General features: G+C 40.6%; 1 protein-coding gene and 1 long non-coding RNA gene across 2 annotated transcripts in view; one reads left to right on the top strand and one right to left on the bottom strand.

Annotated features, from left to right (window-relative positions):
* Positions 1–26,022, top strand: part of LOC108241003 (leucine-rich repeat neuronal protein 3) — a 27,667-nt gene extending 1,645 nt beyond the window's left edge. Inside the window, exon 2 of the mRNA XM_017424881.3 lies at positions 21,419–26,022. Within this exon, the coding sequence (XP_017280370.1) occupies positions 21,858–23,987 (2,130 nt within the window). The 5' untranslated portion in view covers positions 21,419–21,857 and the 3' untranslated portion in view covers positions 23,988–26,022. The remainder of the gene's footprint in view (positions 1–21,418) is intronic.
* Positions 1–26,094, bottom strand: part of LOC112450785 — a 241,257-nt gene that overhangs the window by 26,776 nt on the left and 188,387 nt on the right. The gene's annotated exons all lie outside the window — the stretch shown is intronic.

The raw sequence follows: 26,094 nt of genomic DNA, 5'->3' as shown, positions 1-26,094 counted from the left end.
GGGGGGGGGACTGAGTTGCGGTTGGAAAAAAAAAAGGTATTGTGCCTGCAGTGGCTTTGTGTAGGCTTTGAGAGGATGACAGGCAGCACGGTGTGGGTGTTCCATATTAATTTCTCTATAGGCAGAGGGCAGCGGGTTCCTGTGGGGTGAGAGGATGTGTGGGTGCCCAATGCCACCGTTGGTTGGAGATCACAAAGCTTGCACTCAAACCTTCTATAGCAGTGGTCTTCGATTAAAATTCAACGAGGTCTGCCTAAAGAAATTCTTCACTTGCTAAAGGCTCAGAATATAAATATATTTAAATTCTCTTTTAATGCTAGTTTTCTTTACAGACCATATTGTCTTTAAAGCCTGCAGTTCTTCGAGCGTTGGTGGAGAAACCACGGGCCAAACATGGGAGCTACCAGAAATGCTAGAAAAGCTGCGCCACCTGAAATGATTTACCATAAATGCAATACAAACTGCACCACTTAAAGTACATGACCTTAAATCGTAAATAAAAACTGCATCATGCAAACTGAGTTACCCTGAATGCTGGGAAAGCTGCGCCACATAAAACGAGTTACCATAAAGACTGGTAAAGCTGCGTCGCCTAAAATGCATTACCGTAAATGGGAGTTCAAAATAAACTTCCTACAGGGAAATGTGCCCAAGTGAAATATAAATAATATATATCATTCGATTGAAATTTACCAACCAATCTGTGTCCAGGAAAGACTTCATTCAGGTCTGGATACAAACCTCGGTTTGTCATTTGGGGACCCCTGTACTTAAGTGCCATTCAAATCCCCCCCAAAATCCTTGTTTTTCTGATACGTGGAGGTGATAATGAGAAGCCCAATGATCTATCGGGGCTCCTGAGTGAAATGCATGTAAACATATTCAGAGGATGACTGCAGGGTATCAGCGCGTTCAGCCAAGCATGGGCGCTCTGATAGGATCCTGTTCATAGACAAACACTCAGTAAAATGGCAGAAGCAGAGGGATTAACCGCGGTGGTGGTGGGAGGTTGGTGGCGAGGCCCGTCTCTGTTTTTCGGATCGAGCACGAGGACAGTAGCAGGCCCGAGTGATTAGGCAGAGACAGAAAGATGCAAACCTAAAGAGCGGAGAATCAAAACGGGCTTTGATGGCAACATCCATGACATTTTGGTGTCTTCAGTCCATATCAAAAGGTCAGGGTGGGGATGTGACGCTTCCTTTGTGGCCGGTGACATTTACATGAGCATTTTTATCACCCGCTGCCATGGATGGGAGTGATAATGTAAATGCTTCTACGTGGTGTTGTATGTTAGCAAAATATCTCATGAACCAGTGGATAGACTTATATGAAGCTGAGGAAGTAATCAGATGTACATCTGCAGCTGATTGAAAATGGCTGTCATAGATAATCAAAATTAGCCAACCCAAAAAATGGCTTCAACTCCGTCAATTTTACAGATATTGAGCTAAAATTTGGTTTGGTAGTAGCTGAGAGTCATCGCTACATATACTCTGAGCACTGAGGCGGTGGGAAATATGCATTGCTTCAAAGAGTGCTAGTTATTTTAACTACACGTTTACCAAGTGAGTAGTTTGACTGTTTTTGGGTGCTGGTGCACTTCTAGCTACATTTAGTGTTTTCAGAACCAAAAAACAAACTTGGCTTCATGGTTACAGTAAAAATCAAAGCTATTATCCGCTAATGAGTCTGCCGTGTTGCAGATTCACATCAGAGCTGGACGTAATAGAGACATATGCACATTTTGCAGCTTCAAACAGGACCAAAGGAGGAGGAGAGTCTAACAGACAGCTGCTGCGCCGTCCATCTGTTCTGCGTTCACACTCGTACGTACAGAACGTCAGCATGCTAATGAAGAGTTGGGCGATGCTGGATCAGTTGTCAGGTATTGATGAGGCTGCGGTGACTGATGCATCTATAGATGGATGAGAAGCGCGAGTGCGAGTTCACAGACACATAAACGAACTTGTATCGAGCCGTAAATTCTCCCACCCAATCAGCCGGGGCCTCTGAACAGACACAAAGCCGTGGCGCCGTTGGGGAGCCCCACTTCTTTTTATTATCGCTCGAAGGCAAAGGACAAGCGATAAGGGTTTTTGCCTCTGCCATCGTGTGTACATGCGTCCATCTGTATCATTAGCAAAATATCTCACAAACAACTGGACTCATAGAAAATAATCACTGGGTTGACAATAAAGCTGGCTAACATCTGGACTCAGCTCAATTTAAGATGGCTGCTAAGGTAGCGTTGCTGTGGCAAACAGAAGGCTATAATTCAGCCCATTTTACAGATATAGAGCTAGATTGGCGTGGTAGTAGCCGAACATCATCTGAAATAGGTACTTAGAGCGCAAGGTTTGACCCCTTGGCATTAACTCTTGGAGTCTACCCCTTTTGTTAGCAAAATATCCTATGAACCATTGGACAGATTTCAATAAAACGCTCAAATGGTTTGCCTGATTTTATATTGATTTTATACATTGTCTTTTCTTATTTATTTTTATTTACTTTCTTTTTCTTTTCTTTCTTTCATTGTTACATCTTATTTTCTGTTACTGCTGATTTTATTCTTTGTACGTGTCCTTGAGTGCCAGAAAGGCGCCTTGAAATAAAATGTATTATTATTCTTATTATAAATAATCATTGGATGTACATCTACAACTTAACAACCTTGTAGTCAACCCAATTTAAGATGGTTGCCACAGCTAACCAACAATAGCCAACACAAAATGGCTATAAGTCAATGAATTTTATAGATATTGAGCAAATATTTGGTGTGGTAGAAGCCGACGGTCATTCACAACACATACTCCAAGCGCCAACAGATCAAGTGTGATAATATCAATACATGGTTTGATCAAGGTTTGACCAAAGTAGGTAAAACTAATGATCTTCGTCTAAAAAGTCTGGCATGAAAGGTGGCGGGCATTATGCATAACTTGAAGGAATGCTAGGCCCTAGCAGCAGAGAATGAAAACAGAAGAAGAGAGCTCATATCAAGCCCCATGAAATCATAATAAAGAGGTCCAAGCCTGCGATAAATGCATTTCAGTGGCATATAATGATTGATTCTGTCTGCCGTAGGAGCTTATTCCCTGCAGGCTTGTGGCCCCTTGACCAGCCATATTTTATTCATATAAATATAGATAGCTGTGCGTCTTCGAGGCAGCACACATGCCACATTTGCACCTGCAGATTTAATTTGGCTCTGACTTTGAGGGATATGCTGCTGGCTCCAAATCCACACCCCGCCCGTCCAAACCCCTCCTCACACCTCGTCCACGATAGCTAGCAGCTATACATGAAACATTATGCAGATTTTTGTCAAGAGTGAGTGCGATTATGTTGGGGGAAGAAATGAGTGTTGCAGTGTTCGCTACGTCTTTGACCTTATCGGCAGCAGCCTTAAGCCGGATACCTTGGCTTAATTTTAATAGATGCAGCACTATGTGAATTAGAGAAGAGGACCTGCGTGGTGCTCTTTCGCTGTGCCATGCGTTTAGCATGCATTAGGCGAATGAGTGGGTGCCTATTTGTGTTTTTCTTTTAAATCCATTGGTGAAATTATGTCCTTGTGTCTGCAAAATGCATGTTTCTTTTTTTTTTGTGTGTGTATGTATGTGATTCAGCGTGTGCGCTAGGGTTGGTCTGGTAATTATCAAATTTTTCTTCAACTATTCACCCCTCCCCCCCAAAGCCGTGTTTATTTTGTCTTTTGCTCATGCAGGGTTAATTAATATAGCACAAGTGTGAGCACAACAACAAACTGTTTAAAAAGAAGAGAAAGCAGTCTTAACGAGAGCTAAGCGTTCTGCCTGGTTTTGCTGCAAAAATATCGTGTTCACAGAGTTGTACTGACATTTACTCACCTCAGGTACGGAGACATGTCCTGCTGCAAAGCCTGCGAGCCGGTGATCTTTATTATCTTTCATTTTCACTGGTTCAATGGAGCAACATGAAGGGATATGAACATATTCTGACAGTAAAGCTCAGTGGTGACCATAGTTTCCACTTTATTATCCTTTCAAAATAAACTACAATGGCAGAAAGACGCTGGAGACGAGTGGCTCAACTGGGAGAAAAAAAAAGAGAAATAAAGGCATCCATGCTGATCACATTAATTCTTTGAATTTGCCGGTTTTAACTAGACTTTGATTCTTTGAAAATCACTGCCCATCCCTAGCGTCTGCTGTAGCACTGAATCAAGCAGCATGTGGGTTTTGCTTCACACAGCCCAAGGGCAATGTCCTGTCCAAGAAAGAGTTGAAAAACCAAAGATAGGGTTCCTGTGGTTAATTTGGAGCATTGATTTTACATTAACGGCCAACGTGCCACTGATTCATGGCCGTACGAGTGCAGATGTAAGGCTTCCATCAGCTCCCACATGGATGCTCACAGACTCGGACACACATACATACATACAGCAGGCTTCATTATGCATAGACACATAGAAGGTTCCCTTTAATGGACTCTCTCTTACCTTGGAGAAAGTATAATAGTAAATCAATGAGGTGAAGGGCAGTGGGAGGGACAGTGAAGCCATCCACCCAATATAGGGCTTACCCAGAATGTATATTAAGCCTGATCTCACCTCTAACACATCACAGGCTGACACTTTGTCAGGAACCCCTGATTCTCGATGAATATTTTAATAATGAGTGTTAATGCATTTAAAGATTGTATTAAATATTTTGGACACCTAGCTGTAAAGTTTCAGATTGTGGTTTTATGATTACCTACCCATGCTTTTATATAGAAGATATTACAGGCTTCGATTAAAATCAAGTGTTTGGTTTTTGACTTCAGTACTAAACTGTTAAACATTGCACTTCTACATGACTCAATGAATCAAAGAACTCTCGGGCCAACTCTATACATAAATAGCTCGCACAAAGGTAACAAAAGCAATGTTTTTTTTATTTTCACTCAATGTTTTAGACTTATAAAAGCATGTTGGAATTATGTTGCATTTCTTCTAATAAGCTGCCCTAAACATCACACATTGCAGCTTTAATCTAAATCATATTTTCCTAAACAAGATTGGTCAAATCAGATTTAACGTCCTGTAACTTCCACCACAAACTCTCCCATTTTCTTCTGTTGCTCTGTCAGAGAGCAGTGTTTGCTTTTACCATCGAGTAGTTTTAGAGTCTGTGTCGAAAGACACTTTGTGCCTGACGCTTTGCTGAAACAGCAGCATAAGAAGCCACAAGCACGGGAAGAGTTGCCGTTAGACATGATGCTGTTGCACTGCACTATTTCAGAAGAGTTGTTTGTGTTTTTTTCTCATTTTCTGTGCTTTTTTTACATCATGAGCATTGTATTATACGAGTAAATATTGAACAGCAAGCATAACCATCTTGCTATGATATCAGCAGCTAGGGTTTATTGTCAATTTACTTTCTGGATTATGAAGAAATTCAAATACTGGTATGAGGTGTCTGGGAGGGTATGCAAGATTGTTTGTACACAGCAGCTATTATAGCTTAAATATAAATATACTTTTTAGTTTAATTCAAAATCATGGAGTTTGCATGTCTCTGGGTTTCTCTCGGTGCTCTGACTTCCCCCCATAGTCCAAAAACAAGCATGTTAGGTTAACTGGCTAAATTGTCCATAGATGTGAGCATGAATGTCTTGTTTGTTTTTACGCAGCCCTGTGATGGACTAGTAACCTGTCCAGGGTGTACCCCGCCTCTTGCCCAATAACCGCTGGAGATAAGTACCAGGTCCCTGCAACCCTAAACTGAAACAATCAGATTGAGACAATTGATGGATGAATGGATGAACTGGATGGGCCAAAAGTTATACAAACACACCAGAGTCGAGCCCCATGTGTCAAGTGAAACTGTGCAGGTGTTCCATAACGATTCGTAAATCTTGTGGTTGCCACAGAAATGAAAACCGCTCGAGTTCCTCGTTCATTCCTGCTTGGTTTCTGCACAGTACAGAGACAAGTTTGTGTTCAAGATGAGACCAGTGACACCAAGAATGACTTCTGAGTCATTTTCTTTTTAAGGAGGATCTTACTGGACTCTGACTGTTAGCGGCAAATTGCAAATGAGGTTTGAGAAGGAGCTTCAAAACATTTTCAGGGGTCTCTTCATTTTCTTGCATAAGTCGCAGGGCCTCACCGACCCATCTCGGATATTTTAAACAGATTCAAAACATTTGCAAGACAACATTTCTCCAAAATAATCAGGGCTGGGCATCTACAACCTGTCTGGAACCGTTCTCATTTGAATTTTGGGTAATTCTAGCGCTCTAGACCTGTATTTTTCCTGTTGATTTGTATGTTAACTCCTGGGGAATTGTGGCTCAAATTTTGCTAGGAGTTTGTGCAAATGGGATTCCAAGTGAAAATTTACATATTCTCTTGTCATTTTGTGCCTCCAACTAGTCCCTAGCAGTCACAGCCCAGAGAGATACTCCCCTCAGATAGACCAAACATTGCAGTGGTGGAAAGTATCGTAAAGGCGACCAGGCAGACAGCTAAAAAACATTTGGATGATTTCAGAAAGAATAAGACTGGAACCTGGATCCACTGGGAGGCAAAATAAAATGCTGACTTTCTCAATAGTCCATTGCTTGTGTGGGTCATGATACTAATCGGGAGCATAAGGAGAAATATTCACCATCAGGGTTTAAACAGCTGAGACAAATGTGAGAAATCAAAATGAAAAGAACAAGGTTTTTAAAAAGCGACTAGGGGTTTGCATTATCATGAGAAAAGGCGAGTGAGAGGAGGGAAAGGCAGAAAAATGAAAGGAGAAAAAAAAAAAAAAAAGCCAGAGCGAGACTTAAAGAAAGCCTTGCAAGGCTTATTACCAGTGGATCAAAATTCCCAGTGAACCATCTCTACAATGCACAGGCTATTCTCCTGAAAGAGGAGGCAATTCTGCTGTGCCCTACTTTCCACTTATGTCTGACCTTTATGTCTTCCACCCAGTTTTACCACAGTGATTGTAATGTCTCAGCAGATGCAATACTGCCTTGTTACCACTTAAACCGTGAAGGCTTCATAATCAGCTCCCCAAGGGCCAGTGTGCTTCTCACACACACAAAAAAACTACATTGCACAAATTTTCTTATCTACATCTGTGATTCCTCTCAGATCTAGCATCCTGTACAATAAATGATTTTATTTTCACACGAGGGGTAGGTCAACATGGCTCCGTATGGGGCATTGATGAGTACCCAACCTGCAACAAAGTAATCACCTTTGTATCGCCGCTTGACTAAACCCCATCCGAGCCCCGTGAAGCGAGGGAAAGGATTTATAACTCATTTCAATAAACGGCACAAAACAAACTGTTCTGCCTGGCTGTTTGGCTGCCCAGACGACTTGAGTCAGACTTTCCTGAGTTAGCACCTTCGCTTCCTGCCCCTCACCGTGCACGCTCATTAATTTAAAGTGGTCATATCTCGCTGGTCTCTATTCAAACTGTTTTTGTCCCATCACTGTCCACAAAGGCCCAGTGCTGGTGTAAAGAAGGTGTTCAGGTGGGAATACAAGCGAGGCGTTGCCAAGATGTGAATGGAAAAGCTTTTCACCTTGACAGTGGGGTGAACCTCTTAAATTTAGCTGCGGCCCAGCAGGTCCGATGCCTTTTCCAGATGAGTGCAAGAGAAATCCAAGCATGAAATTTATATAGTAGAACTCATTACAGAATCAAATTCATATCTTAAAAAAAACAAAAAAAACTTGGCACTGAGCAACTTGTCAACCATAATATGCAGAATTTTAATGAGGAAAGATTTCAAGGTATGAGAGATGTCAAATGCCATTTTAATTAAAAATGAACCCAATGACTAACAAGAACTGAAGAGACAGCAGATTATAAAGATCCAGTGACCGTCCTTTCTGTACGTCTTTTGTATCAGAACAAACAAACAAGATAGTTCTCAGCTTCTAACACTGATGTGATGACACTGCATTAAGAAACGTTAAATAAAAAAGGCCTAGCATTCTTTGAAGGAATGCCCACCTTCTTGAATGTTGAAGTTTTAAACAAAGACCTTTTGTTCTGTTAACAATATGCTTCTCAGCAACTACCACATTAAATTGCAGTTGGATATCTGGAAAACTGACCCAGTTGTAGACAGTTTTGTTTTTGCTAAGGCCAATTAGCTGTAGTGGTAAATTTAAATCAGGTCGACTCCAAAAAGTAATCAGTTGAAGATGTGCATCTAAGAATATTTGAGTGTTTCATTAGAATCCATCCAGTGTGTTGCTAATGGACAAACGCACATCAAGCGTTGAAAATCACCACTGAATAAATATTTCAAAAAAAGCTTTTAATCCTGTTATTGTATTGATATATATGTATTTTACTTATAAAACCCAAAATGGCGGCAAACAAATCTATCATGAGCAACAGGAAGCAGTAACAGGACGCAAACATTTTGGATTTTTGTTATTTTGTAGATTCAGAAGAAAACCCACCAATAATCAGCCCCAGCCCCTATACATGATGCGTGATCTTCCACTGCTGCAGGAAGCTGTTTACAGTCAAATGAAAAAGGGAAAGAAATTCTGCAGTGTGCTTTCAGTTCAGCCTCAAACATCAGACAGAAGCAGCTCGACTCTACCTGGTGAATGCACCAATCAGCCCAAGCTTTAAAAACACTGACAGGCCAAGTGAGCAGCATTGATCATCTTGTTACAGTGCACTGTTCTGCTGGGAAACCTTGTCTCTTTGACACATACCATCCACCTAAACATTATTACCGAACAGGAACAAGCCCTCATGTCCCTCCGTTTGAGGCCAAGGCTCTCCCAGAGAGCAGCAACCTTCCCCAGCTGGACAATACAACAGTAAAAAAACGGTTACGGACGTGACAACAAGCCTTAGGCGCCGACCTGGATTCCACACTCCCCAGATCCAAATCTGATTGAGCAGGCGCAGAATGTGGTCCCCACTGCAAAGCTCACAGCTCAATTTCCCAGTTCTGGACACAACAAGACACTCCCAGAGGCATCCTTTTCATGCCCAGATGGTTCGGAGCAGTTTTAGCTGCATGAGGGGACCTGTACAATATCAGCCTGGCAGTTTTATACTCTGAGCAGATCCATGTGTTTCAAAACATTTAGCTTGTAAAGATGCAACCATTTTCCTGTGTGGTTTGTTAAAGGGATGGGCATTTTAACCAAAAACACTTTAAATTTGGTGGTAATTATTTGATTTTTCTTCGTATATATGATCACCAACCCCATCCCATCCTCTTGTCCAACTTTAGACCAACTTGAAGCAATTCATGCTTCTCAACATGCTTTTTTTGTCAAGTTACTCATGCAGGACTAATCAATATAGCAAGTGTCAGCACAACAACTAACTGTTTAGAAGCAGAGAAAACAGTCCTAACAAGCGTTAATTTGAACTGCCGCTTTATGATTTATGACCGTTGCAAGTTTTATAACTAAAAAAAAACAAAAAGACTGTCCACAAGGTTAGGTTAGGCTTGTGGTGAATTAAAGTTTACCCACTGTGAACCCCCCTCCCCGAAACACAAATAAAACAGAGGCTTCAGGTACGGAGATGTGTGCTGCTGCTAATCCTGTTACCGAGCTAAAATTTGGTGAGGTAGAATGAGACTTATCCTCAACAAATACTCAGAACGTCAACACATCTTACAAGATCTCACAGTGTTACATAAAAATGGTCCAAACATTTACATGGTTTGATTCAAATTGTTATAACTTTCTCATTTTTCATCATAAAAATGATCCTAGTTTATAACTCTGACAGTAAAAGCAGCAGGTGATATGAACTCTTTCAAGGAATGCCGGGCCTTCATTTCAACACCTGTTTTGGGTGGGAGACGGCATAAAATGGCAGGGATTGAATCTGGTAATGGTAAATAAACCTCAGGTTGCCTTGTTTCAAGCTAAATGCAAGGATTTTTTTGTTGTAAAGCTCACAGGAAGGATTAATACTGGTCAAAGTGAAAAGCCCAAGGGCTGAGATTGTCAGCCTCCTACTGTAATAGAGCTGCTTTGAAGTCCATAGCTTGAATGATTGTCTCTCCCCCCCTCCCTTCTTTTGACACCTGGGAACTTGTGTTAGCTCCATGAGTGAGCACCTTAGCCTGACCTATTAAAAGCTCCCTCAACAAATGTCACAGCTTAGCCTTAATGTGTTGGTGCAGGTGGAAATTCGACTACAGGAGATCCCATCTCCTCAGACTGCCTGCGTTATATTTCCAGGTGTTGATTATGTATCTCGACTCCAAATTACCTGCAGCTTTTCAATGGGCAAATACCAAGCATCCATCTTCTGATTCAATTTCCCCCAGCCATATTAACCACATTTCTCTTTGTCCAGCAGCTGCAAAGCCACTTAATGTAAACACACCACAACATTTTTCTTTCCTTTATGCCAGGAAATCCTTGTTTTACTCCGTTCTTTGACAAATTCCTTGTCAATATAAATGAATATCCTTTGCCATGACAGCATTCTAAATGCCACTGAAGGTTAATACACCACTACTTATACTAAGACAAGTTCCTCCCCTCCAAGTCCTTTTGTCCTCCAGATCTTTCCACTCTCCCTCCCCTCTCACTCCTCCTCAATTACCTCCAACTGAGCTCCGGATTGTGGGAATTAGCTCTATATAGTGCCAGAGGACGTGTGTGTGTGGGGCGGGGGGCTGCGGCTGGGTAACTTGACTGGACCTTTACTAATAGGCTTGTACAAGTGGTGTGTGGACTCCACAATCACAGCATTCATGGTGCAGGGCCCCCAGAATATAGACTGCCTCTTCCCCCGGCTCTGCATAATGCAGTCATCCGATACCAATTTATGTGTCCAACCACCCGCAGATGATTTGGCTTGTTCACTTGAACTGATGAAAGTCTACCAGAGTATATGAACCTGAAGTGTATTGAAATTCCCAATAAGCATTTTAAGTGGACGATCTGTATTCAAAAGCATTTTGTTTCATTGGTATTTGAAAACACACATTGAGTTCTTGGGAGTGTTTTATTTGTAATTTGTATTCTCCAAGTGTAAAAGAATGCATTACAAAAACCTTTTCTTAGTTGTACAATACACAGTTAATCTTGCTTCCATCGACATTATTCCAAATGTTTTTGCTCCCCCCCCCCCATGTAATGAAGTCAATAAACCTGATACTTTTCTGGCGATCTAAAGTGGTTTTGATTCAATTAACAGAAATGTCAAGCTTAAAGTGACACAGGTTTATAAGAGTAACATTTTAATGACCAGATATTACCTTCCCCAGGTGCTCACAAACAGTAAGACCAGAGGTAGATCGACTGATCGATCAGCCATTTAAACAGCTGATTGTTGCCACTTCTTAAATAACCAGCATTGGACAGGTTTGAGCATAGTAAAACGACTGACAGGCAGGCACATCTGTATGTAGCACAGTGCTGTTACACTTGACACTAGACCCTTGTGTCAATGAATCAGCGCTTCCTGTGACGACGGCGCCTTTCATAGCAGGGGTGTCTTTTTCCTGGCGCATCATTCATACACCCCCAAAAGAAGCTGACTGGAATAACATGCTAACATTTGAAAGAACAATGTCATATCTGCACGAGAAAGCGGCAAGGGATTTAAAAATTTTTCAAGTCTGTTGTTCCTATTACTGACTATCAGCCATTCTGCTGTAAGCATCTGCCCAAATTTCTTCAGCTGCTGTTGGATTTTTCCTTTTCTAAATCTAGTAGACAGTAGGGTTGGGCTGTGTCATTTTTTCCCCACAAATTACACCGCAGCATACGTTCGTACCATCTGCCTAGATAGACTTGTGATGTTATCTTAATACTGATGATTGTAATACAGGGCATTTTAAACATCCAATCTATTAATTCTTTTAATTTTTGGATTAAAGACGCAACAGGGAAGTGTTTTTTCATTGCTACGACATCTCGAAACAAAGTCATTTACAGGAGACCAGACCAGAAAGAAAATCACTTTTTTTTCTCCTCATATTAACGGCTAATATATCCTTAAAAGAAAAAAAAAATCTAAGCAAACTTTGTGAATAGCTGCTAGTTACAAAGTATGTTTATTTACCTACAAAAACAATCAAAGTAACCTAAAATTGGTCAACAATGGCAACGTCCATGGAAGAACCATTTGGGATGAACTGACAATTTTGATGTATTTATATACGTTAGATTTATGAAGTAGGCAGATACAGTAGCTTTTAACATATTTTAAACTGAAACAGACATGAGAACAGGGTGTATTACTGGGAAATAGAAATAATATATAAAATATAACCAACTATGACCAGCCTGATGTAGGTCAGCCACTTGACTCAAGCTTCTACGTGGTTCTTTGCAAATTCAGCTCAGGGCTTTGTTTACATTGACTGTGTACCCGCGTTACAGAACTGCATATCGATATATCTGTAATACTACTAACCTATTTTAGGTTTTTTACGTTGCAATGAGTACTTTTAAATAAAATAAAATCAGAACAGCTCGAACAAAAACAAAAAAATAACGTTACAATAATGTTAAAGAAGCAACATGCCACCTGAAGGTGATTTTTTTTAAGAAATCCACCTATCAGTGCATTTGCTTGTAGCGAAGAGAAGCAACAAAGAGAAGCAAATGTTATGTTGCCACCACCTTCGTAGGTCACATAATCTTTACAGTATCCCAGTCAGCTCTGCTTCTGGTCGTTCTTATGTTACGTTTCCTGATGCCTGCGCTGCAACAGTAACAGATCGCCCAACGTTAAGCTTGTTTGGGTTCCAGCCATTGCTCAATCCTTCTTTCATAAGGATAATAAAAAACAGCGACACGTCCTGATAGATTTTATGTAATTTATAGGAGTTCGAACATTAAAAACTTGGTCATTTTTGAATTAATTAGGTTGAACATTACTAATGAAGTGAGCAAGTTGTGCCGTCAACATGGCAGAGTTGCCGTGAATGGTTTGAAATGACCTATGGCTCCTGCAGTTCCCCTTCTAAACAGCAGGTGGTGCTACAGCGAAATACCACTGTGCCACAAGAATGGCAGTAGAGAAAGCGTTTACAGGAAGTATGCTTCTTGTAAACAAACTTAACCTTAGCTTAAATGGCAAGGATTACATTTGCAGCTCAGAGTTTAAGGACGGCATTTAAAGCAATTAAATTATTTAATATTCCTTAAAACCATCCTACCACCCAAACCCTTGGAGACAGTAATGTGTATAAACACACCTTTATGGTTAGGAACCAAAACCTAATTTTCAAAAAATGAATTTATATATTGCCCATTAGCCATCTTGACTTCTAAAGATTAGTATCCGTCAATGAACAACTCTAATCGGTCAACCTCTAAAACAAATATGGGAAGTTTATATTTATTTTAAATGTGCAAATGAGGTATTAATGTTTAAAATAGGAAAGTATTTGCACACATTTTTTAACAGAAAGATAAACACTGTTCAATGACAAGTTAAAAATTATTTTAATTATGTTAAGAGTCAAAGACTTATTCTGCTGTTCTTTAATTGTCACCGTTCTTTTACATTTCAAGAAATACGACTAAATGGAACAAATAGAAATTACAAAATGTTTAGTGCACAAGCTCAGCTGAGGTGACAACACTCGGCTCAAAGTGTGAGAAAAAAAATAAATTTAGGCAAACGGCCTTAAATAAAATGCATTGTAAAATTACTCACCCACAGGTGAACACTTTTCTGAATGGATATTATTATGAAACTTATTCGGGTCATTAGTTTCAATAAAACTGTTTATATAAATGTGGTGAAATTTGATGTTTGAAGATAAAAATTCACTGATATGGAAGAGTATTGTGTATTTTTTGGGGATTTTTTTTGTGTTTTTTTTACAGAAAGCATCTTCAACTCAAATTATTTTCCCTAAAAATGTTATAGGAAGTGAAAAGTCCTCTTTATAATAGAAATTTTTACTCATTTTACATGTATTAAATATGTAGTTTTTTTATGTTGTTCTCTAAAGTCTCCTAATTCCATCCCAGATTTTCACCTTCCTGGACATGCAGACATTACCGCTACACAAACCCAACTGTCTCGGCATCGATTCCTTTTTCTAGACGTCATTAGTGGCCGTCACATCCTCTCATCCACCTCGAAGCCTTGCCGATATCCGATGGTGTAAAAAAAAAGGACAGCACTTTGTATTGTTCTTCATCAACGCTGCCCATTTCGAAAAGCTTATTCTTAAGTCACAAAAGCAATCAGCCCCCAATATGTCCCCGCTGACGCAATTAAGATAGTCTATTAACCAAATAACAGCACACCCTGTTAGAGCCACCTGCAGCGGATGCACATTGTAGCCAAGCAATAACAATTAACCCCACCGCATTACACTGCTGGTAATTGCGATTACTAGGAAGGAGAGCCAAAGCGAGCGCAGGTGAGACCCGAACACTGCAGGCTGAATTACCGAGTCTGTGCTGTGCTTTCAGGGCGCAGATCAACTGCCTAACCCTCGCCGAGGAGCCCGAGCTGAGGGAGGATAAACCCTGTTTATCAGAATGCTCTGGGTGTAGAAGCTTATTAAAGTGCCAGGTGCTTTTCATAAACAATACCCCTCTTCCCCTCTCCACACACACACACACTCTGCTTCCACTCCTCGTTTTCTGATTTCGCCGGCGCCATGTCTGCCTCCCTCAGCCGCCTCAGACTCCAAGCCAACGCTGGAACAGAGGCTGAGGAATGAAGCCCCGGCCTGGCTCTGCTAGCGGGGGCAAACGGCAGCAATTTCTGCTGCCTTCAGAAGTTCTCGTTCATTTATTTATTCCCCCCCGCCTCTCTCCACACACACACTGCTCCCCCATAGCCACTGAGGTGGAAACGGCACGGGTGATGAAATGAAATCATTTCTCTCCTTTCTTGTTCTTGCTTCTCGAAGCTGCCGTCACACTCCTTCCCTTGATTCTTTCCATTTCATCCCCTGTCTCTTTTGACTGTTCCCTGTGATGTGGCGCCTGATCTTTTAGGCCCAAAATATCCCAAGCACCATCAAAACCATCTGTTCAGTAAGAGACAGTCACATACAACAAATTACATGGTACACTTCAACTGCAGAGTACAAGAGGCACTACATTTGAAAAACAAAGACGTGAATGTCTGACTCGCATGCAGACGGATGCACCAAGGTTATATTTATATTTCCTAATAAAGCAATGTCATGCTTAATGAACATGTCTTAACTCAATGGAATTGATTATTTATTTAAAAGAAAAGCTAAATCTTTTTATAGCCACATTAAAGTACAGTAAAATGTGATTTTTTCCCCCCCTCTCCTAACATTCGCCTGCACTCTCAGATTGGCTTCACTCAAGCTGTGCAGAACTTCACGATTTTCATTTTGGCTTCCATGGTAACAGATTCTGTCCACACCGGCTGCAGGACACACTCGTCTCTGATGCCGTTTGACCGTGCTGCAACAGGAATCCAGAGCGAAAACAGAGCAAAAACAATATCGGGCTTCGCACGCCGAGATAAAACGGGAGGGCTAACGATCACAAAGATCCGGCGAGGAACAAAGAGGAACCCTGTAGTACGTTTACGGAGAGGAATAATGACTAAGGCAAAGCAAGGGTGGTAAATACAGACCAGATCAGGTTTGGAAGGAGAGCAAGATAAACAAAACAAAAAAAAAAGGACCAAGGTAAACAAGACAAAATATATAAATTGAAAAAACAAAACTAATCTCTGGTAATTGGTTGCAATTACAGAGGAATATGTTCTAATGTTTCTGTTGAATAAAGTTGCTGCAGGAACTCATTGTTTGATGTATTCATGTCAATTTAGAGGTTTTTGTTTCTGATTAAAATTCTCCAGTTTTCACCTTTCTAATCACATCAGCCCTATATTTCCAAAAGGTCTATTTTTTTGGCCTTTACTGAAGGTTAGCAGCAAATAAAAAATTCCCTGAAAACTACACTGGCTCTTTTGTTTGTAGACGTTTAGTGGTTTTTAACTGAATGTCATTAAAACAAATTTTTAAAAGGCGCTCAAGTGATGTCCTTAGTGGGGCGGTTAGAGGAAAAAAAAAAAACCTGCTTCACCAGATTAACTACTTAAATAGCTCTGTTTGAAACAAACTCGTCTTTTAGAATAACTGGTAATTCTGTTGGGCTGCGAACGTGCACAGAAATAAAACACCCATTTCCAGAAAAGACTTCACCATTAACTCACTAATTCAAGCTTTACAGGTTGTTTCTTTTATTTAGGCATCCCATTTTTGTTGATGCTTCGTTCTTTATATTTAAGATCCTTAAAAATGGAACAAATTAACTTGAAACTGTGACATTTCTATGCAAAATGAGAACTGTTTTAAACGTTTGTATCTCCATAATGTAGCAGGACATGTTTAAATATATTCGCCTTTGCAGCCCACGTTATATTAGGAACGTATTGTAGTACAATGCAATGAAGTGTACATTTACTGCATTCAAGAAATGTTCTATTCTCATCAAGAAGTTATTAGTTATGTAAAACACAATGTTCGTATTGGTAGAGGTTAAGATGTAACCAAAGCAACGAACACACGTATTACTCTACGTTGACACACTTCAGTTATTCGGCTTCACGTCCTCATTAGTCAGCTGAAGATGCCTGGCTAATGACGACAGTATGAGAGCGCTTCTTTATTTTATTATTTATTCGTCATGTTGATGGCACAACTTGCTCACCTTATTGAGGCAAAATTAGACTTGAAATTTGTTATTTGTGGTGAATTTGAACTTTGTGGTCATATTTGAATTTCCATCTGGGATCAATAAAAGTACCTAAAGGCATTTCTGTGCAGTTTTTCAAGCACGAGAAAGAGAAACCAGCGTCCTCTGTCACCAGAAACACCGAAGGCGGCGTTAGATCACATCACCGTGGTGTTACCTAAATGTGCAAATAAAGGCACACTTCGAAAACCAAATTTACAAAGAAGAGTGGAAGGAGAAATATTTGTTTATTATGTTCCAGTGCAGCACGATGCCTGTGTGACTAATTTGCTGAAAAGACAGAGTTGTGAAGAGTGGAAACACCTTTTGTACCAAGGTTTAAGCAGCTCATTAAAGGCAGACAGTGGCACTTTTCACACTAGGTTGCTTTGTATTTTAACAATCTCACAGCATCCGTAAATTTCACCTCAATCATTTTGTTGTTAGTGTTGCTGCCTTGAAGTTCAGTATTTAATTGTTTTTTTGTGAAAAAATATATTTTATTTGTTGAGGCAAGGTAATTAAGTTCAAATTTCTTATAAAACTATAGTACACATTACCTTTACTCTCCAAAGTTAGGGCAGCTTAGCTTCACAACAAAGCAAATTGTTGCCAAATAGAACTTTTTTCTTCGTTGCAGCTTTGTAAGTAGATTTAGCAAAACATTTGTTCATCACTAGTTATTCTGGACCTCTGACTTTCTCTAAAAATCAGATTTGGATCTTTGTGCAGCAAGGTTGAGAACCTCTAAGCTATAGGTGATGATGTTGCTGAAGCATTTATTTGTGTGACTTTAATCTGCATTCACCATGCAGATTTTGTGTATACCATAGATTGGATGTATTAACTGGACACACCCAATGTGGTTTGACTCAGTGGTTTGTGGATGAAACCTTACATTTGTTCTTTATTTTGGTTTTTCTTGTCGTCAGAATATTATGTGGTTATAATGCCCCTTTTCTACCGGCTCTAAAGGTCCCGGCTCCACTCTACTCCTTTTGCTTTGCGAGCCTTTCCATCGGCATTTTTTCGAGGCCAGCCCTGCTTTTTTGGTCCCTGCTTCGGAGTAGGGCCAGCCGGGCCCGCCCTGCTTTCGTGGGTGGCGCAAGCTTAGCTCCTGTTCACTCATTGGTCGTGGGTGTGGCCAGATGCAAGCATAAAGAGCGAACGGTAGGAATATAAACAACAGCGTTAGCTTACCCTGCAACGTTTCTGCCGTCTGTCCCCCAGCTGAAGGCGCTGTAAAGCCTGAAATCTCCGGCGGATAACAGCTGTCCTACTCCGCGCAACAATCGCAGCATCCACAGCATTTCTTCCACTGCGCCTCTCTTCCTGAGGTCTCAGAAGTTTAAAGAGCAGCAACAACACAGGGCTAACGTTGCCCATAGAGCTTCCGTTGTTTCCACAAATGGCGCCAAGTTTCGATAGCGCAACCGAAACTTGCGCCCCCACCGCCTTCCCCTCCTTCCCCCCGCAACACAAGGAGGCGTCCCTCTGCTACCGCGCTACCGCGATGCATTTTTTATAGAGCCGAGCAGAGTAGAGTAGAGTAGAGCAGGGCTTCTAAAATAGAGCCAGTGGAAAAGGGGCGTAACTGAGAACCCACAGAGTCTACCTGGTTGCGTTGTGGCCAGGTACTATGTTAAAGTGTCGACAGCAGTGGCGTCCAATCCTGGTCCTGGAAGGCCACCATCCTGCATGTTTTAGGTGTTTCTCTGCTGTGACACACCTGATTTGAATAACCAACATTACCAGGCTTCTGTAGAACCTGCTGAAAAACAGGGAACCATCTAAAACATGCAGGTTAGTGGCCCCTCCAGGACCAGGATTGGACACCACTGGACTGCAGCCTTAATAATTCAAAACTAAATGGAGAAATAACTCTGGACCATAAAGTATTTTTGTATTGGGTGGAAAACATGTTTATATTTTAAAGCAGTAGTTTGGGATTCTTTAAAGTAGTGTTCTGTAGCAAGGTTATAAACAACAAAAACCTTAACCTTTTGTAGCGTTTTGAACTATTGGAATTTGGAGAAAGAGTTAAATTTTTAATAGATTTACAAGCTGATAGCTAGTTCAAGTGAGCCAAGAAAGAGACCTTCTGCCATCTTAACAACTAATCTTAATAATTTTGTAGCTGATCATGTGAACCCTGCTTATACAGCCATCAATTCCACATCAGACAGTTACCATACATTTCTGTGGTTAGTCGCAGGTGGCAGTAGTGACTAGCTGTAGCACTTACCTTCAGCCTGGGGCACTTCCAGCAGAAATATTGTTATTTATCTTCTAGGATAAGTGTGTATTGCACATTAAAAGGTTTCTATAACAACATTCACATCAACCACTATGACATTCGTCAAACTGGAGTTTTAAGATGGCAGTAATCCACTTTGGTCTTGGCCACCTTCATACTAGCCGTTAACTTGTCAATCCAATCAGAATTAATTTCTACAGACTGAGGTTATGTAAAGAGTTCTGTACGACAAGTAAAATATTAGTTGTTCATAACTTTTCCACAGAACTTCACTAAAAAAAGAACTAAATTATCCCTTTAAGTTAGGCTTGTTCTGGGAGTTGACCTGAAAGCTCAACTTTAAACGGTTTCCAGGACAAATGGATATTAGAAGGGTCTTTTCCTCTCTGCTCTGATGGGTAGGATGGTATATTTTTTTCCCTCAGAACCGCCCTGATGGAGCAGCAGCCCTTTCGAAATGACCAATTTGTTTCAGGTTGAATATTTTTGATCGGTCCAGGATTCTCACAACTCATCTCCATTAGTTTTCTGACTCAGTTCATGTTTAATCACCGCCAAGCCTGGTATGATCTACTTCGTGTTGTACTGCAGCTGTAGTTCTTTGTAAACACAAAATGGCAGACCAATCTTGAAATAGGACTGTAAAATGAAGCAGCGTTTAAAAAACAAAACAATCTTCAATGCCCTATAATTTAACTGCTGGTAAGTTCTAAAGCAAAAAATATAAAAGCACAGTCCTGCAGAAATTTCTAACAATATCACAATAATTAAAGGCATTTAAAGTAACCATCTACTTTTACTGCTTTGTGTCTGTACAACATGGTCACCTGTGCAACCTCACAACAGTGAGAGACATTTTTCACATGTCAAACAAGCTTGCTGAATCTACCTCATGCTGTTGAGCTGAGTGGAAATGTAGAAGATTGTTAAGTTAAAAACATATTTCAGCTCCTTGAAGGGGGAAAAAAAAGCCACGGGACTAACAAATACCAGGTGCATTTGGTTGAAGTGCATCTAAAGAGGCAATTCAAGGAGCTGCAGTTTTTAGCACTTAAGGCAAATTTTTACTTGACATAAATGGCAAAACCTTTATGTCACAATGCTAAATGGCAAAAGAGTGGTAGAGACAGGTTATAATCACTGCAGTACTTGTCCTGAACAGTAGAAGTCACTGCTGAGGATTTCATACCATTACACAGCAGGAATAGCACTAAAAGAAATCGTGCATTCTTACACAAGTGCAATTACACAGTTCTCTCTGCGTTATTTTTATGCACCTTTTGGATGTTTATGGAACATTTGCTATATTGGTACCTTCCTGGGGTTTGTTCACTTAGACATGGGCTTTTAGAATCAAAATTGCTGGCAGACCCTTCCTTGCTGCTCTTTATTTTGAAAAACAAACCATTTGTGCGACACACAACATACTGAACAAGGGGGAAACAACACAAAAACACCTATTGCAACAGGCATTTTTGCACATTGCTGTCATTTGCAAGCTCAACAGCTGCAGGCATGAACTTGACATCATGTTTTTGTTTTAGATTTAATTCTTGGAGGTTGCTTCTTTGTATATGGAAAATTCAAACCTGCGAACCTAAACAGAACGTAAAGAACTGCTTCTAGATTTTGTGTTAATGTTTTATTGGTACTGAGATACAAAACAAAATTAAGTGTAAAGTGGATCACTGTCTATGAGTCCAGTAAAGGTTTAAAAAAATGACATTTTTTCCAATAATACTTGTGTAGATGGGCAAATCAGAGGGATCTTAGCCATAGTTTGTGTGATTAACTCATTAAAAAGCATCCATACATTTTGTGTCAACCTTTGATTGCTTCATGCATTTGTGCAAAAGACTGAAATAACAATATTTTTCCTCCTCTTTATGCATCTGTAGTAATGCGTGGCCATGGATGAACTGCAGTACTTTTAAAAAATTAAATGATGACAGAACAATCATCCACATAAACACGAGTGTTTTAACTTTATAGGAAAGTCAATTTTATGTTCCCAAACAACCAGGTGCAAACTGCATCTGGGTCAAATTCTTTGTTTGCACGTACAGCTTAACCATCTCATCGTGTTGTTTGTGACTGACTGCCCATTTACTTGTTGCTATAGTAACTGACATACTCCATTGCAACTTTCCCTTAAATGCTATTGCTTAAGCCCTAGGATGTTTGCCATTTAAGAATTCTAATAAGCTTTCTCTTTAACTAATATTAGACTCACACCTTGAACGTCAAAACCAATTGCCGTATTGTAGGGGTACATATGGTGCATCCCTAAAATGAAGTCTAGAAGGTCATGCAGATATGAATCCATTGTTGTATCTCTTAAAAAGAGTGTGCATAAATGTCGACATGCATCGGGGTGTGCCTTTAACAAATGTCAATATGCCTGAATTCTCCTGTCATGATGTTCCTTGACCACCTCTATTGTGTAATGTTCACAGCGCTTTTCTCCGTTTTGTGTCACACAGGTAGGAATGGACTGGGCTGTGGAAACTCAAATCCAGTGAAGACAATCAAGGAGGACATTCGTCTTTAAGAGAGAACCTTCCCCCCCCTGACTTTTCTTGGATACGAAGAGTTTAGGAGAAGCATATAATATACACATATATACAATTAGAGGTCTAAATGTTGGATTACGCTTTATTTCCCATCCTAAATTTTTGTTAGAACTGCAAGTTCGCTTCAAACCTTTACCCCAGGAGGTAACTTGGAGTGATTGGTCATTACATTTCAAGAACGTCAACACAACAAGAAAAAACCCCAGGGAGCCCAGCGGTGGTGGTGGTGGGTGTGGTGGTGAGTCAGTCGCCTTTGCAGCTGCCGCAAATGATTCATTGTTTGTGAAGTAACAATTCAGACCTTTTATTCTACAAAGACCAATTTCTTGTTGGAGGAAATCTGTCCAATATGAAGGACGTGTCATTTGTGGATTGGCTCTTTGTCGGGTTGGCCGTGGCCTCTCTTGTGGGGGCCACCGAGGTGACATCCGATTGTCCAAAGCTCTGTGTATGTGAAATCAGACCCTGGTTTTCTCCCAGTTCGGTGTACATGGAAGTGCTGACAGTTGACTGCAATGACTTGGGACTATTTAGCCTGCCAGAGAGATTACCACTGGGGACACAAGTACTGCTACTGCAAACAAACAATGTTGCCAAAATTGAAAAACCTTTGGATTACTTGGCCAACATCACAGAGATTGATTTATCGCAAAACAATCTATCCTCGATCAGTGACATCCATTTGGGCAATCTCTCTCAGCTGGTATCCCTTCATATGGAGGAAAACTGGATACAGGAGCTACCTGAACAATGTCTGTCAGATGTGGCCAATCTCCAGGAGCTCTACATGAATCACAACCTCATCTCATTCATTTCTCCAATGGCTTTCCAGGGCCTCAGCAACCTTGTACGACTCCACCTCAATTCTAACAAGCTGGAAGTTATTAAAAAAGAATGGTTTGACCCCATGCCAAATCTGGAGATTCTAATGATTGGCGAGAATCCAGTTCTTTCTGTTGATGATATGAACTTCAAACCTCTTAGTAACCTCCGCAGTCTCGTTCTTACCAGAATGAACTTGTCTCAGCTTCCTGACAATGCACTGGCTGGTCTCGACAACTTGGAGAGCATTTCATTCTATGATAATATTTTTGCTGAGGTGCCGCATTCTGCTTTAAAAAACGTAAAAAATCTGAAGTTTTTGGATCTAAATAAAAACCCGATTTCTAGGATACAGAGAGGAGACTTTGTCGATATGCTCCACCTGAAAGAACTGGGGATTAATAGCATGCCAGAGCTCGTTTCCATTGACAGCTTTGCTCTTAATAACCTCCCGGAGCTAACTAAAATAGAAGCTACCAACAATCCTAAACTCTCCTACATCCATCCTAATGCTTTCTACAAACTACCACGGCTGGAAACTCTAATGCTAAATGGCAATGCTCTCACTGCCCTCCACAGGATAACTGTCGAATCCCTCCCAAATCTCAGAGAGGTCAGCATGCACAGCAACCCCATCCGCTGTGACTGCGTAGTCCGCTGGATGAACATGAATAAAACCAACATCCGCTTCATGGAGCCCGATTCGCTGTACTGCGTGGAGCCTCCGGAATATGAAGGACAACATGTTCGTCAGGTTCATTTCAGGGAGATGATGGAGATTTGTCTGCCCTTAATCTCACCCGAAAGCATGCCAGGGCATATTAAAGCAAAGAATGGGAGCTCTGTGTCACTGCATTGTCGGGCCTTTGCTGAACCAGAGCCTGACATCTACTGGATTACCCCATCTGGTACCAGGGTCCTACCTAACACCATGTCTGACAAATTCTACATGCACCCAGAAGGAACATTTGACATCTACGATGTAACTGAAAATGAAGCTGGAGTTTACACATGTGTTGCCCATAACCTGGTTGGAGCTGATCTTAAATCCGTTTCAGTAGAGGTGAATGGATATTTTCCCCAACTCGAAAAAGGGTCCCTCAATGTTGTGGTTAAATCTGTGGCGGCAAACTCCATTCTGGTTTCCTGGAAAGGCCCTACAGGCACATTGGCCCCCAATATTAAATGGTACTCTGTAACAGAAGCCAACCATCCCATCACAGCATTCACTACCAGGGTTCCTTCTGATATTCAAGTCTACAACCTCACTCATCTCAACCCTGCCACTCAGTACAGAGTATGTGTGGATATCCGCACCATCCACTACAACCGTGACACCAAATGTGTCAATGTCACCACTAAGGGATTAGAGCTGGCAGCCAAGGACACAGAAAAATGGGATGCAGCGCTAATCACTGTCTTTGGAGTGCTCTTGGCTGTGATTTCTGCGGCCTGTCTGCTTTTTTATGCGTCTCTGAGGAACCACCACATTTACGGGAATATAAGAAAATGTGACTCCAAAGCTTTGCTTACACCAGTGGAGGCTAATGGTCTGCACTCTTCTTTCTTTACTAAGCTGTGGGAATTAGGTAAGGGGCTGCCAAGTGGAGTGGAAGTTAAAGCCACAGTCATAAATGTATCTGATAATGCCTTTTAGGGAGCCCAGCTGTGTAGAGCACGTCGCATCAACTACAGTGAATGGACAAGGCCTTAAACAGGGATGAATAAAGTTGGACTGGTTTCAAAGGGCATAGCCGTGGCTGATCCCCAGCTCAGATAACACTGGAAAAATTATATTTTTGGAGGGGGTGGAACAGTAAACTAGACTACATGTCATCCCAGTTGAAGTGGTGGCTTTGTAAACGTTATATCGAACCAAGCTTTCATAAACAGGAAGAGGTCTTTACTGCAAAAATATACTCTAAAAGTACCATTCATCCAGAAATGCAGGAAGAAAACTGAACGCGAAGAAGAGGATGGTGGTCTGCTCTCTTGTAATTGACTGTTAAATGTGTTCAGAGTTGTGGAACTGTCCGTGTGGTCCCAAGCAATACCGTCTGTGCTTTGTTGAACATCCATAGACGAGTTAGAGAAACAATAATAACACCTGTCTATTACGGGAAAGGAGATTTAGTAGAGTAGACGAATAACAGTGACTATGGTGTAAGCCTTTTGATGAACTATATCCCCTTTTTCTATTTAAAGATGGATTCTTGATTTTTCTTGGAAATATTGTTATATATTCTGTTGATGTAATGACAAATCCTCTGTATGTGAAAAGTTTAAATGGGTTTTAAATTGCGGAGAGGAGCAGACTAGTTTTGATTACAGCGTCACATTAAGCTTAATGAAATTCAGCAACAAAATGGGTGTCTAGAGAGGAGATTTGCCAAATGGCTGTTTATGCTTTGTAGTTCTCATTACAACGATGACTGGAGAAAAAGAAAAACATGGGATACATTTTGCTAAAACTAATAGAAAAGGTTGATAAAAACTGAGGTAAGTGATGTGATATCTGTTCAAGAAGTGGTTTGTTATACTCTGGTAAGTGCCTACAACAAGAACTACATGAAGAAAGCAAGAAACAGATCCGAGGAAAGTCGCCGGCCACAGCAAAACGTCATCACTGCAGAACCACAAGCTATACTCCAATACGTTTAGTGGAAATACTTTCTCAGTATTTTTAGCATACATATTTTAAGACAACATTTTGTTATTGCTTTGGGTGTAAAGTTAAAAGCCATTTTTATATTAACTGTATTCTATGTGATCAATGGGCACAACAGACTAATCGAGAAAAGCGCTACGAAAAAAATAAATGTCATTGTTTCTTTTACAAATATTGTCTAATTTCTTTGATATAGTTTTATCTGAAGCATAAAGTGTTTCTAATTCATATGTAATAATGGAAAAAAAAATATTGATAATGATCAACTGGGATACAAAATTAAGCCTAATTGGTGTTGGAGCACAGGTTTAAAAAAAAAAAGTCAAGGGACTTCCGCTGAATGTTCATTTTAATCCTGAGGAAAAGAAAAACAACAATAGAACATAAGTCATTAGTCGCCTCATTAGAAACATGTTTGTCCTTCAGCTAGTCTGAATATAGACACTATGTTAGAGCTGCCGCTGCTCGTGCTTACACAGGGACACGCCATCCCTTTAACACAGAGATAAAGTACAGCACGGAGTGGGGTAGAGCCGGGTCTGAGCTTCAGGACTCACATTTTATTTGTCTCACTGAATTATCCAGCACGCCGAACATTTCACATGAGAAAGCAAAGCAAGATGAATGGCTGTCAGAGGCAGAGTGACATGGTGGATTTATCAAACAGGACCTAACACTCATACATCAGACCAGCCTTCAGCACCATGGACAGAAGCTTTTAGAGCCAAGCCATCTGTCAAAGACAAAGGGAGTTAAAATATGTCACACAGTGCTCCTTAGGTAATGCTCAGGTCAGATTATGGCGGTCTGTTTTGCAAACACAAATACATAAGCACAGATGAGTCTGGTAAAGATGAAAACAACTCTTTGAAGAAAATATTCTGAGATGTATATTTATTGAAGAATCAAAGAAAATATTAAAAGACGACACTATTAACCTACAGTTTATACTCAGAGGTATTGCAGCTTTATAGTGTGTCAGTATATGCTCAGAGGAACACAAGATGGCAGCTAAATAAGCCACAGCTAATAAAAATTAAAAGGTAATCTAACCATATTTTGTTTTCTTTTTCCATCAACAGTATTTGTTGAAATG

The sequence above is a fragment of the Kryptolebias marmoratus genome, linkage group LG18 (genome assembly GCF_001649575.2).
Source record: "Kryptolebias marmoratus isolate JLee-2015 linkage group LG18, ASM164957v2, whole genome shotgun sequence".
Classification (NCBI taxonomy): domain Eukaryota; kingdom Metazoa; phylum Chordata; class Actinopteri; order Cyprinodontiformes; family Rivulidae; genus Kryptolebias; species Kryptolebias marmoratus.
This window is presented reverse-complemented; position numbering and strand designations above follow the sequence as displayed.